The sequence below is a fragment of the Corvus cornix genome, chromosome 3 (genome assembly GCF_000738735.6).
Source record: "Corvus cornix cornix isolate S_Up_H32 chromosome 3, ASM73873v5, whole genome shotgun sequence".
Classification (NCBI taxonomy): domain Eukaryota; kingdom Metazoa; phylum Chordata; class Aves; order Passeriformes; family Corvidae; genus Corvus; species Corvus cornix.
Window position 1 is genome coordinate 37,662,945 of NC_047056.1, and position 13,407 is coordinate 37,676,351.

A 13,407-nucleotide genomic window follows, 5' to 3' on the forward strand; every position below is an offset into this window, starting at 1 on the left:
CCTGGTTCTTCTGCAAACACTTCAAAATGCAAACATTGGTTCATGTGCAGCATTTGACCTTTCCTACATAAAAGCAAATAAATTGAAGAGGATGAAAAGCATAGAACTAACAAAACCATCAAAGCCCAGAAGCTTAAGTGGAAGTTTGATAAAAAAGAATGCAAGTTTGATACATACACTTTCAGCCCTAGGATACGAAGTTTGCAAAAAGCTGGTCTGTGAGAGCTCAGATCATCAACCTGAACTCTGCACAGGAGGAAATGACTACAGAAAATGCAATTGAAAACAACAAAAACAAACAAACAGTTTTAATAAGAAGTGAATGAAGCAAGGTGTGCAGAAAGAGTACTACTTCTTATACTGTCAGTGCACCTTGACTACACAAGACAGAACAACAAAGAACCTCTCACATGGTCTACATAAGAGTAGATTTAAATTCAAAAGCAGCAATATTGGCAGATCACCCTGTAAGTCACTTGGGCAGCAGGTTGTAGCACCTCTTTCAGCTCAAAGTCAGCAGTCCACATTCCAGAATAAGAGGCTGCAAATTAATAATGTACTCCAGTAAAATCAAATCACGTGGATATAAATTACTAATACAATGAAAACTGGTAAAAAAAAAATTAGTAGAAATACATTTCCATCAGAAATATAAGTGAATGTCACAAACTTTTTCTGATTCTTGCAGGAAGCTTCCAGCCTAACATAGCCAAATAAACCATGTGGTCTTTAAACAGCATTTTCCTCAAGAAAATAAAAAGCAGTCTTCTTCAAAACAACATGAAGTTACAGTACTATGAGGATTACTGAGTTATGAGGGCATTAAAAAGCATATTTCAGCCTCCCTCCTGTAGTGTAAATCAGGACGTGACACACAATTCTTCAGCAACAGGACCTCTCATGCTGTCCCCAGTATGCATCTTTTAAAAAGGCATTGGCATGCTGACAATTTCAAAAGGCACCAAACAAACTTACCACAAAAGAGATTTCAAAGTGAGCAACAGCAAAACAAGCTTCCAAAGCAAACCTCTTCCTTCTCTCACTTTAGGAAAGGCTATTTCTCTCTCAAATGCTCTTTTTTGTTTTTAAATTCTAAAGCAACTTCTCTTATGTAAGCAGCACTAGAAACCATGGTGCTGACTAATAGCCTCCAGTATAGTGCAACTTTAAAACTGCAGGTAGTGGCCTAACTAGTGAGCTGGTGTATATCCTGCAGGGCTGTTACTGTTCTCTGCTGCTAGAAAAATTCAATTTTTAGTTTTAAGTACAAATACACAATACATCACACTAAATTACCTTACAATGGAAGTAGCATGTCTCTAGTGCAGTGAAACAACAGAACATATGAAAGTTTCCATAAATGTGAACAAAACGAGCTCTTTCTCCAGTTCTATATTTCCTTTATTTATTGATAGCAATTTTTCCAATATTTTCTATAGCCCACTGGGGCCTTGCAAAGTCAGTCCTTCTTTTTAATAGGAAAATAACATTTCTGAGAGATTTGAATTATGTCAGGAGATAAGTAACTCAAAGATTGCTTTATGACTGACACATATACACCCAGAGATGCAAGGAGATTAAATCCTGTGGCTACTTGAGGCAGGAACCCATTCTGTGTCAATCTTCCTCCATTTGTTTCTGGAGACTGACACTGAGCATTGCTCACAAGTCAGAAATGCATCAATCCTTCAGAGAAACAGGAGAGAGAGCTTTCATTTGCATTCACTTAAATAGATGAGATCAGCAATGAATTCCATCAGAAATGAACACTTCTGGGGATGCTGCTTTTATTACCTCTACAGTGATAAAGGATGGCATTTACAGAATGGTCCTCTGAAAAGCAAGTGCACAAATCATCGCAGGCACACAGTGTAGGTACTAACACTGTTATGTGCTACTGCATCCAGTTTCTCCACTCTTCTGAAATCAGAACTCACAGCTCTAATTCATAATAAAGCTAAATGCTTACTTGGCTGAATAGTGCTTATAGGGCCAACATTTCTGGTTGAAAATATATCCCACCAAATCAACAGCTACCGGTTCAACCTCCCCAAATTTTGTTTCCTGTAATGTATTTAGAATTGCACACACTTCTGCACTACATAATTCTTCAGCTGCCTTGATGGATTATGGGATAACAATTCCCAGTATCTGCCTTCAATAAAAATGATAATAAATACTGAGTATGCTGAGCAAGTTTAATATTTTGTTTCAACTTATTGTTGTAGGTAATGCATTCACTGCACAGCTCAAGTCAGGTAAAGGAGCTGGAGTATTTCCTAAATTGGCTTCCCAGACAATAGACCTGCATGGATTACTGCTCTTCAGATTTTTATTTTAATTTCTTTAAAAATGAACTGAATACATTTCTAGGCTTTTTAATTTTTAAAAATATTACTATTTTGCAAGGGAAAAGTGTTTAATCTTATCCAATGATAGGCTTAAAGAATCACTTGATTCTGATGACCCACTAAGTGGGTCTACTGCATAAGGTTGATTTCTGTAATATAATCACACCTCTTTTAAAAGTGATAACATGTTCATCTCCACCATTTTAGGTGTCAGACCTTAAATGCACTACTTTATATCCTCCACAAATAGCCTTACATTGCAAATGATATAAACACATTGAAAATTTACTGTTTGGCTTTGTTTTGCTTTGTTTTAGATATGGGCTTACCAGTGGCTGCTGTCAATTCATATACTTTTGCAATTCAATTCCTTGGGTTTCCATGCTTCTCTGGTCATCTATTGTATATCTCACCCTTCATCTTATCTCTTGCTTTCCTGCCTGGTAGGACAACCTCAGATACTTCATGAGCCCTGCCATATAATAATTTTTTCTTTGGCTGCTCGTGTAATCTCCACCACATTTAGTAAATACCATATAATTAAGCATAACCTTCTTTGTCAAACCTCTCAGGTGTACCTGAAACCTTTTTATCTGAAACTCTCACAATTCTTCTAGACTTCTGATACTCAGTATGGCATATATTTCTTCATGTATCCTTTCTTCCCCTTGATACTCTGCTGTGTTGTTGTCTGCATCATTTCCTTGCTTCCTTTATTTGTCATAGCACGAACATTTTAAAAATTATTTTTAGAAAACTAACAGAAGTTTCCACTACTACTTAGGGACCAGAAACGAAAATTACACCAGTATTATAAAGCTAAACATCTTAGTGCATTCAGAAGAAAGGCGCTGCAGTTTTCACTATTTATAAAGAAGGGACACTTTCATAAAGATTAATGTTTCCAATGATATACATTCAGCTGGTCACTTTAAATTATTTATTGCCATTTATGGTCTTTGAGACATTTTTGCTATAAAATTCTGACAGTGGAAACATTAAGATACTTTAAAATTGGATTGTTTCTTCCTTTCCTGAAGCTCTGACACTTTAAATTAGATGCGCTTAAACTGTAGTAATAAACACACTGCTGCAAGATAAATAGTAAACAAAGACCCAAAATTACCATCTGGGGTAATGAAAATAAGGCAGGAAAAAAGGTTATATGATACTGGTTAAAGAGGTTAGCAGCTACTATTTTCTTTCCTTAAACATACCTGCATACATTTACTTGTTTTGTACACACAATTTGCTGCATACCATGAAAGATACAAATGAATAGATTGCTATGTTAAAGATGGCAAGGTAGTACAGTAAAAATATTTTATAGGATAATTTGGGATGAGCTGCATAAGAAACAAATCATGAAGTCAGAGCTCTGGTATATCATGCATACGAAATATATGACAATAAAACTTTTATATGCTTCCATCGTACTGTTTTATGTCAAATAGTTAATAGGGAAAAACTGTATTAGAAATGTTTTTTCAGTTTAAAGATGTTTCATTATTGGTATCCTTTTTTTGTATTAATTCTACCATAGAACTAGAAACTGGGGGTTTTTTATGTCTCTTTATGAGAAGTGTAACCTCATCAACCAAAATGTGCCAACACTTATGCACCTTTACAAAATTACCTAAAATAAGGTGATAGTAATTCATACATTATCACACAGATGTCTTGGTTGCATACAAGGAGATCAGAAAACAAGGAGATCAGAAAACAAGGAGCACCTCACCCTATAAAAGACAGAAACCATGGGTAGAAGGAAATTTCCACTCATTTGCAGATAGAGTAGATCTGCAAAGTAACTTAGTTTTGTCATTCTCTCCCCATTATTTCTTAGCCTGGGAAAGGGAAAGATTAGAAAGGACAATTAGTTTCCTAAGCTGGTTTAATAGGCAACAGATGTTGGATGGGGACAGGATTTCAAAGACCTGGAATTGACTGGGAAAAGCAGAAATGGAAGCAGGAAAAGTGGCTTGAACTGTGGGAAACTAATGTAAGAACAGCAATACAAGTGAGGAAAACACTGATCAATTCATTCAGGAAGAGCACTGAAAACTGGACTCCATGGGAATGGGAATCACATCCATACCTCTATGCATGGAAGTTATATCATTTTGCACTAGCTGAGAAGCTTCCCCAGGACAATAAGGATTTTGTGTGTTTGTAAGAGAAAAAGGGAGAGAGAAAAAGAGGGAGAGAATAAGTGAGAGGGAAAATGAGAGCAAGAGAAAATGAGAGGGAGAATGCTGGCTCATGGAAAGTCAGTGGCATAATTTTCACTAAATCAAAGGAGCCAATGTTTTACCCGATAAAAATGAGTAACAACCTGCTCAGTATATGAGGAAAATAATTCATTTGTGGAACGGGTACTTTTGCTGCTTTATTTAGTCTAAATGAGGAGACAAGATTGCATTGCTCTACTGTATTCCTTATTACTGATTTTTTTTTTAAACACTTTACTTTCGTTTCTTCAACAGGCTTTTAGAGTTCATAAGAAAACTTCCAGGAATTGTAGATGCAATAAGTGTTGCTCCAAGGATACATAAGGAATTACATATATACTTCTGCTTCAATAACTCCTAAAATAATCGTCTTCTTTCTCTTTAAGCCTCTACTGGTGTTATTTTTTTAGGATGACCAATTTTATTTACTTTCATGGGGTCTTTGCTGTCATAATGCAACTCTGTTTTTTTCATTTCTTCTCCCATCACCCATAAAAGCCATGACTCACAGGAATAATTCTGCACCCCCTAGAGTATGGAGGTTCATCTGTGATGAAAACTGTAACCAGATAGGAAGCATTTAAGTTTCCCTCCTACATTTTCAACTACAATTAGTGAAAAAGCTTGAAAAAGAAAATAAGGAAACCCAGACTGGGTAATTAAATAGCTGTGTGACCTTGATAATTACAAATATAAATGTATTACAGATGAAATTTCAGAGAATCAGAGCTGCATTTAGATAAGTAGAATTAAAATAAAAAGCAAAGAAATAATGGCAAGGAACTACATCTCACCTTTCTAGTGAGGAGGTATGCTTGGTATGCTACCTGCTGTTTAAAAAAAATTTCCAGTGCCTTCCATTCTTCCTTTACAATTTTCTTTTCCTGACACAGCATTTTCAATGTTAAAAACGAATTCACAGATACTCTGTCCCAATTTCTCCTTTCTTAATCCAGTAATTTCACTATGTAAACTGTTAATGAAACCCTAATTTTTTCTTCTTTTTTGAGACAATACAAATATTTTCAAATTATTTCTCTATTTCAGTTATGAATTATAAAGTACACAGTCTCTATCAATACTTCCTTATAAATGTAGTCTAGTAGAACAATGAATGCCATGTTTTTTCTTTGAGGAAAAGGAAGGAAGAAGGTAGGAAATATCCCTATGATCCTTGACCTTCTGCTTATTCAACTACAGTTTTTGGTAATGATGTTCTGTATGCTAAACATTTTTTCACCACAGCAATTTAGAAAGGTGATGAATGAAAGATGTGGGCTGACCTTTCCTTTACTGTCATGATTTAGAGACTCATAAAAGTTATTACTCACTGCCACCACTTTAACAACTACAGCTTTTTTAAAGTTTTTGCTTACCCGTTTTCTCTCCCGCAACCTAAAGATGGATCTGAATTATAAAATGGACAGCATTGTAAACATATGAACTGGGTTATACTCATGACAAGGGGAAAAGATTCAACAAGTGTCTGCCTTATGCAAGTATGTAGGTGGAAAACAAAAGGCACATCTAATATTGGGGCAATTTTCAAGATAATTTCATTCTGAAACACTATATATGCCTTGAGAAGAACTAGAGTGCTTTGTCAGAGGAGTTTCTTATCAGCACTGTATTTCATGCAAACAGTATTGCAGTTTCTGTATCAGACCCACACAAAGCAACTGCTCTTTCAAAAACGGATTTTGCAAAATTCACTTAATGGCCTCAATACAGGGAATTTTAACTGCCTAAGAGAAATTATTTAATTATTAATTTAATAGGTTCAAAATTTACTGAAACTGTCAGCAAAGGGGAAAAAAAACTCATTTAAAAATTTGGAAATTAATCTAAAAAGACAGCACAGGTCATACAGAAATATTATGAGTCCATAAGACTCCTATAAGAACATTGGCACCAGCACCCCTATTCCAGGAACCCATGAACCAGACTCAGCAGACAACACAGAATTCATCTAGGTACCAAAAGCTAGAAAAATCTAGAAATTAAAACCACTTTTGTACTGAATGCACAATGAAAAAAGTTTGCAAAGAAAACCCTGCCACAGTTTGTCCTCAATCATCAGCAGGCCAACAAAAACACATTAAGAAATATCAGAAGAATCAAGAAGGACCCAGAAAATTTCAAGGTCATATTAGAATCTGTAGCTCCTATCAGAAATGGCCCATTAATTTTTTGAAATTATCAAACTACTTGAAGATAGTTTACCCCTCATTTAGATGTAGTTAAATATTTTTCATAGTCTTCTAATTCCAGGAAAAACTTAGCAAAATAATAGAACACAAGTGCATTTAAAAGCAGAATGGAAATATGTTTCTGGGCTTGAAGGTCTCCTCCATAAATGCATTTAGCTCTTGATCTGCCAGCACAATTAATGAGCAATGTATCCTCTTAAACAACACAGAAAATCTGTAGACCCGAGCTAGCCCTGACTTAATATCACAGTAAATATGGCTCTGTGGTACTTTCCACATGCACTGTGAGCATGTAACACCATGAGGCCCAACACAAGTCTTGGAAAAATTTATTCAACACATCTCTGTTGTCACGGTGAGTCTGTAGCCATCAAAAGAACCAAGGGTGAGCAGTCCTGCCATCCTCTCATTTAGCCAAGTCCACATTACCTGGCAACACAGATGCAGCATCTCTAGATTTCCTTGTTACTATAATATACCTAAGTATAATTCAGCTATCTTTTGCTGTTTCGAAGAAGTACAGTACACATCTCTTCCAGCTTTACAAGAAATAAAAGACCCACAGATCAATCAAATATTGACCAAAAATACTGATTTAAACACGCACACACATAAAATGATTTTTTTCTCTTTGAATTTCACATATGATGATTGATTCAGTCAGTATGTCTATGGGCAATTCTCTACAAACAGCATTTAAGTATGAAAATGTTGGCTCAACAGTATTCTGTAACCCACAAAACTGCTGAATATCAAAGTTGTTTCCGTGAGTGATTTGGTATCCTATATATAAAACTGTAGATTGTAGCACAAGGCAGTAACTGTGCCAAAAGACCCAATCTAATCTTAGCATTCAGTACTTTATAATTAAACATGGGGGGTTTTTTGCTGGTGAGGGATAAATTTTGCACTGTGTCACCTGGTTTCTTCTTTGAACCCTCAGTAAAATGAAACAGGGCAATATAAGAACTGCTGGAAGCTCTGTTGTACTGCACAGTGCTTAGAGAGCAAGAAAGTTGCCACACATTTATGTACACAAGGTCCTTCTTTGATGAAATGCAATACTCCATTGTTCAAGTACCTGTTCCTGCTAAAAACCAGCACCATTTCTCCCCTACCACTTCTCTCTTCCCTCCTTTGCATAGATGATCATCTATGTTGCAACTGCAATTGTGCTGTTCCTTTTCACTCACTTTCAGTTATGTTTATGAGCTCACAAACCAGTGTTCAACAATAACTTCTAGTCGTGCTTCTTTGTTTCTTGAATGTACATATAAATTATTTTTAATCATAGGCAAGCACCTATATGGATGGATGCAGCCAAAGCCAAATTCACATGAAACCTATGCTCCAAGCATCAAGCCTATGCTGCAGTCAAGTACAAGCTAACGCTGATCCAGAAGCTGTCTCAGGGGAGCGCTGCTGTTAGCACAAAGCTAACAAGCCCTGATACTTACCACATGCTTAGTCTTTCTCTGTTTCAAAGAACAGTATTTTCTAGCTTTACCTCATATAGGAAACACTGTCAAAAAGAACTGGTACAGAATTGGGAAACAAGAATTAATTCTATCCCTGTTTTGCTACTGACTGTGGACAAGCTAAGCTACTGATTCCCATCACATCATTGTCTGCTTTATTCATTTAGACTGTAAGTTCTGCAAGGCAGGGAATCTCTCCTGCAAACTGTTTGCAAAGAGCTCTTTCACACAAGGGGACTCTGAGTTCTCCAAGAAAGAAGAAGTCTGTACTAACATAATACTACTGCTGTTATCAGTAGTAAATTTCAAATTGCTTGCACTGAGCAAAATTGTTTATCAATACATATTACATACTTTACTACCAGAAGCTTTGTTAACTAATTTTGCCATTCTCAGAGGCAATGACAATACTGTAAGCAGTTACCTCCTGTTAGAACACTTCAAGGTCCCTGATATGTTTATTCTGTTTGTGACTCTGTTATGGTTCTGTTCTTTCCGTCTTAGGATTGCTACAAGAAGATCTTTCGTATCTTCCATACTCATGACAACCTTCTGAAAGAATTCCTATTTTTGGGTCTATATTAATTAATTACTTCTACTCATTCCAAACTGAACTGTAATCAGCAGGGAGCTCTTCATCATTCTTCAAAATGTTTAGCACCCTTAAAGTGACACCATTTGCTAGGCTTTTAGGAATCAGCTTATAGCTCTAATTCCTTCTTATGAGATTCAAATTTGCAGGTCTCATTCTTCATCCAGTCATTACCAATCTTTGCTTACCATGGCTCTAATTTCACTACTTGTCCCTTAGTCACTAGCTTAGATACTGATCTCCCCTGTGCACAATGGAATCTATGTCTAATCTTCCTTTCTTTTTTCAAGGCCAAAACACTTATCTGCGGAACCAAATTAAATGTCTCCACACATATTTCACTCCTATCCCTCCTACAAGTTTTTTACTCTTGTTGTTGATATAAAAGTACTTATTTAATATCTCAGCACTTTCTTTCTTATAATAATTTCTCTTTAACGTCTGTCCATTCCAGCTTTATATTTTTTACAAGTCTCAGCTACCAGGAAAGATTTTGCCTTCTCTCCAAACAGGAAAACAAACACAGCTTTCGCATTCTCAGTCACGTTTTGTACCAGCTGCCTGAGATTCTGAGGGAGCTGTCAAGCCAAATCTGGTTGTTCTGTGAGCTGTGAAACCAATGAAGTTTGCTGTCCTGAAGTATTTCCTACATCCCTGCCTCATACTCCTGCAATTACTGCAACTTCTCTCATGTCCTCTATAATCTCATTATCTGTAATACCATCAGTTCTTTTTCCTGACCTCTAGATTCTTCCACAGTACCTTCCTTGGGCAAATAAGTTCAAAAGTAATTTACCAAAAACTGAAGGACTAAACGGTTTTACCAGAAATTCTATGCTACTATAAAATGAAATAACTTTAGAGCATCATCTTTAGAGTAGAATTTTTCTTATTTTGCATCCAAATCCATAGCTCTAGAAAACAAGAGTTAGTTAATTTGCTCATATATGATGTTAATTCTGAAATTACAGATGCAACATAAATGCTAGCAGTTAGTACTTCATTAGCACCCAAGCTTTTATTAGCTTCTTATGCCAAAAACCCAGACAGCCTACCACAGGAACCCAAACACCTCCAATACACAACTCTTTTTCTTGTGTTGACAAATTTCCACGATAAATAAATATACATACACAATCAAAAGACAGAAAAAAAAAAAAGGAAAAGCAGAAACAAATTAGAATGCATTCAATCAAATGTTAAGAATAAAAGTGTAGTTGATACATGCTGATGGTATTAATCACTGCAATATTTAAGTCACCTAAAAACAGAAGCATGAATTGTACCATCTGAAACAGCTTTTGAACTTCCCATCTGATTTAGAAACCAAGAGTCAAAGCGATGAATCTAGATCCGGTTTACTAAACAACAGGAAGTCCTGACTAGACATGATAATTATGACATTCCAAGGAAATTACATCATCAGGAGGTCTGTATACCTGTAATGCAATTTTTAATTTCCCTGGCAACAGACTCCATGTTGTAGCCGACAACAAACTTGGTTGCAAGTGTCAAACTGGGCTGAAAATCTGTGTTACATGCTGACACAAAATGGCAGTAATACCAACACCTGCAGCTTGCCAGGAAAAGTGAACTGGTTCAGAAGCTTCTGACAGAACAACACAGACACCCCAATCTGGCAACTGGAAACTTACAACTTCTATAATTCACATGATTGTTTTTCATTCTCACACTTTCATATATATGTTCTCACATGTGTGTGGAGCACACTGAGCACACTGCAGGTATGCATCAACACTACTCACAGCTGATGCACTGGAGACTGACAGCAATTCACATTTCTACAGCTTCCTTTGTGTGCTCCAACTCCCTAAAGCCCTTTGCAAAACAACAAATACCATACTCAAGGAGAAGCAGTGATAGGTCATCAATACAGTAGTGACTTTCTGTACCCAGGCTTAGCAGCCATTCTGAGCACAACAATATGTCTGAAACATGAGTACAGATTAATCTGAATAGTTCTGCCTGTGAGGGATCTTTTATGCAATCACCTGCACTACTACAGGTTGTATCTGGAGCTCTTCGATACCACTGTAGAAGGATAGCAGTTTCATTAAATCAGTATTTGCACTCTGCTGAAAGGCCAGTAGGTTTCCCCAAGTTTCCCAGGTATCTTAAATGTGTGATCTTATGCTAAACTCTGGCTATTGGAGTGAATTGCCAAATGTACACACTGGATAAACAAAGCTATTTATAAAGCAACTGCAGCTGCACTGGTAGCAGTAGCAAAGAGCAACTTTAACATATCTTGCAATGCTTCCTGCTGCTCACTACAGATGAACAGCCCTCTGCATTTATTGAACAGTTTGCTAACCTTCAGGAGCTGAAATTCAGATACCTGCTTATAGCTGCTCTTCTGTGCCCTCCTGCTCCTCTTTTAGCTTCACACATTTATGAGTTCAGTGGTTTGGAGAACACTTCTGTGGGCTTTCTGATCTGGAACCACTTCTCCAGCATCACACACACCTGTGCAGGCACAGCAGCAGCCATGTAGCTATCCTCCAGGGGTCACAATTGGGTTACAAATTCTATAAAATGTGATGACTGTGCAGCCTGCAGAGCAATTTATTCACATCCTTCTTCATTAAGATTCAAATGGAATAAGTAAGATAGAAATTGAACAGATACAGAAATTGTGCATGGCTTGCTTCTGTAGTCAGTAAACATTTATTCACTAGACACAGCTCTCTCTCGTGCTCCCTCTCTTTCCCTACCCTTCCTGCTTGCTGTTTTAATGCGTAATTAAGAAGGTCAGAATTAATGAAGCAGTGTGGAGTAAAGTTCAAGGAATCCCCAGGCACTATTTATTTTATTAGATCTCAGGCATGAACATCAGATTGGCAGCATTAGAGGCAGAGGCAGTGTAGCTGGCAGCCGTCCAGGGGAGAAGCTACCAAGGGATTCTTACCTGCAGTGTCAAGTCATTGCTGAGCTCCCTCCCTGCAAAAATCACCCGCAGCTGGTCAGCTGGAACTCCCTGTCGCTGGGCAACTGCCTCCTTCAGCTGCAGGATGCTGGCATCCGGACCAACCTCCACCGGGAAGCCATGGCTGGAGTTGAACCTGACAAACACTGAACAAGAGCAAAAGATCTTTTTAAGCGAGCATTTCTCATGACATGTTTATACTAGAATGACAGCGAGAGGCTTACTCTTCAATTACAGGAAGCATTTACTATTTTCAGAGAAAAGCTATTAATACCCCAGCATAGTATTTTTAACCCCCTCACGGAACAGAGAGAGATCAATAAATAAAACCCGTATGTTTCCCCTTGGCAGTGTTAGAAATGACATAGAGCATTTAGAATCAAAAGAAACCCAGCCAGGCAGCTGTCCAAGTAGTTGCTACCTGGCACAATAAATTTTCAGTTCAGTCCTCACCTTCAGAAGAACAGGGCACACGCACTTTCTGTGTCCCTCGTGCATAGCCCCAACACATATAACAAATAAATGCAGGAAACTGAGGTATGCTCTAGAGCCAAAACATATTAAAGTAAACAAGGGAAAACAATTCCTTGTTACAAGGCAAGCACAGTCATATAGACTGGTTTCCCACAAATGTAATTCTACAGAAGATAATGATGGAAAGGAAATCACACATTAGAAGAAATCAGAACCACAGAATTCTGTATCTGGAAGTGTTCTATTACAGCAGAGTCCTTTCAGAATTCACTAAAATATCTGCAGTACATAACTCCTGTCAGCATCCACCTTCAGTGCAGAAAATCACTACTGCACCAGTCACATCATTTTTAGAGCTGCAGCAACTGGTTTATACACTCAGAGAAGCCTGGCAAACAAACTCATAAGCTTCCAGCCATTCAGCTGGCAGAGCTGTTTTTCATAAGGAGTCTGAATGTGCTTGTTGAGCCATTGGTCAGGGGAATGACTGCAAGACCTATGAAACAGGAAAAAACCTCATTACATCCATATCAGTCACGGAGATTGTATGTACAGTAGACATGTTCCCAGTGGACTGCTTTGACCAATACTTTCACAGGCAGGAAGCAAAGGAATTAGCAAAACCCAATATAAAACAAAAAAATCATTTATATCAATTATACCTGTCACCTAAACTGCTTGGGTATTGATTATAACAACCAGTCTTTTTAATGATTTATTTCCCATTCCCACTACAGCATTTTAGCTCAAGATGCTATTCCTTTGCATTTTTGTTGACTGACAGAAGCATAAGCTCAAAAATACTTATAGATTTTATAGAAATAACTATTTTTAGAACTAAAAATAGGAGTCTTATGATTTTTCCAATGTACAGTCTACCTGACAACTCCAAAGCTGTCAAGTTTAAGAACATTTGCATATAGCTGAAGTTGCTACCATTGTTTTGCTCAGCCACCAATGTTGTAAGTATTTGCAATTTCACATCTTCAGTTCAGATCTGGCTAATCTTTAAGGAATAAGGCCATATTCCAATAAAATTAAATGCAACATTTTAAGTTTTGTACTTGAAAGTACCCTCTTAATGTACTAAAATGCAGGGCAAGACTGCACAATCCAGTGTTAGG

The 13,407-nt window shown here is 37.2% G+C and overlaps 1 protein-coding gene across 2 annotated transcripts in view; it reads right to left on the reverse strand.

Annotated features, from left to right (window-relative positions):
- PRKN (parkin RBR E3 ubiquitin protein ligase) overlaps nucleotides 1-13,407 on the reverse strand; it is a 697,917-nt gene that overhangs the window by 555,859 nt on the left and 128,651 nt on the right. For both annotated transcript variants that reach the window (XM_039569208.1, XM_039569206.1), the window contains exon 2: nucleotides 11,792-11,955. In XM_039569208.1, coding sequence (XP_039425142.1) covers nucleotides 11,792-11,955 — 164 coding nt within the window. The remainder of the gene's footprint in view (nucleotides 1-11,791; nucleotides 11,956-13,407) is intronic.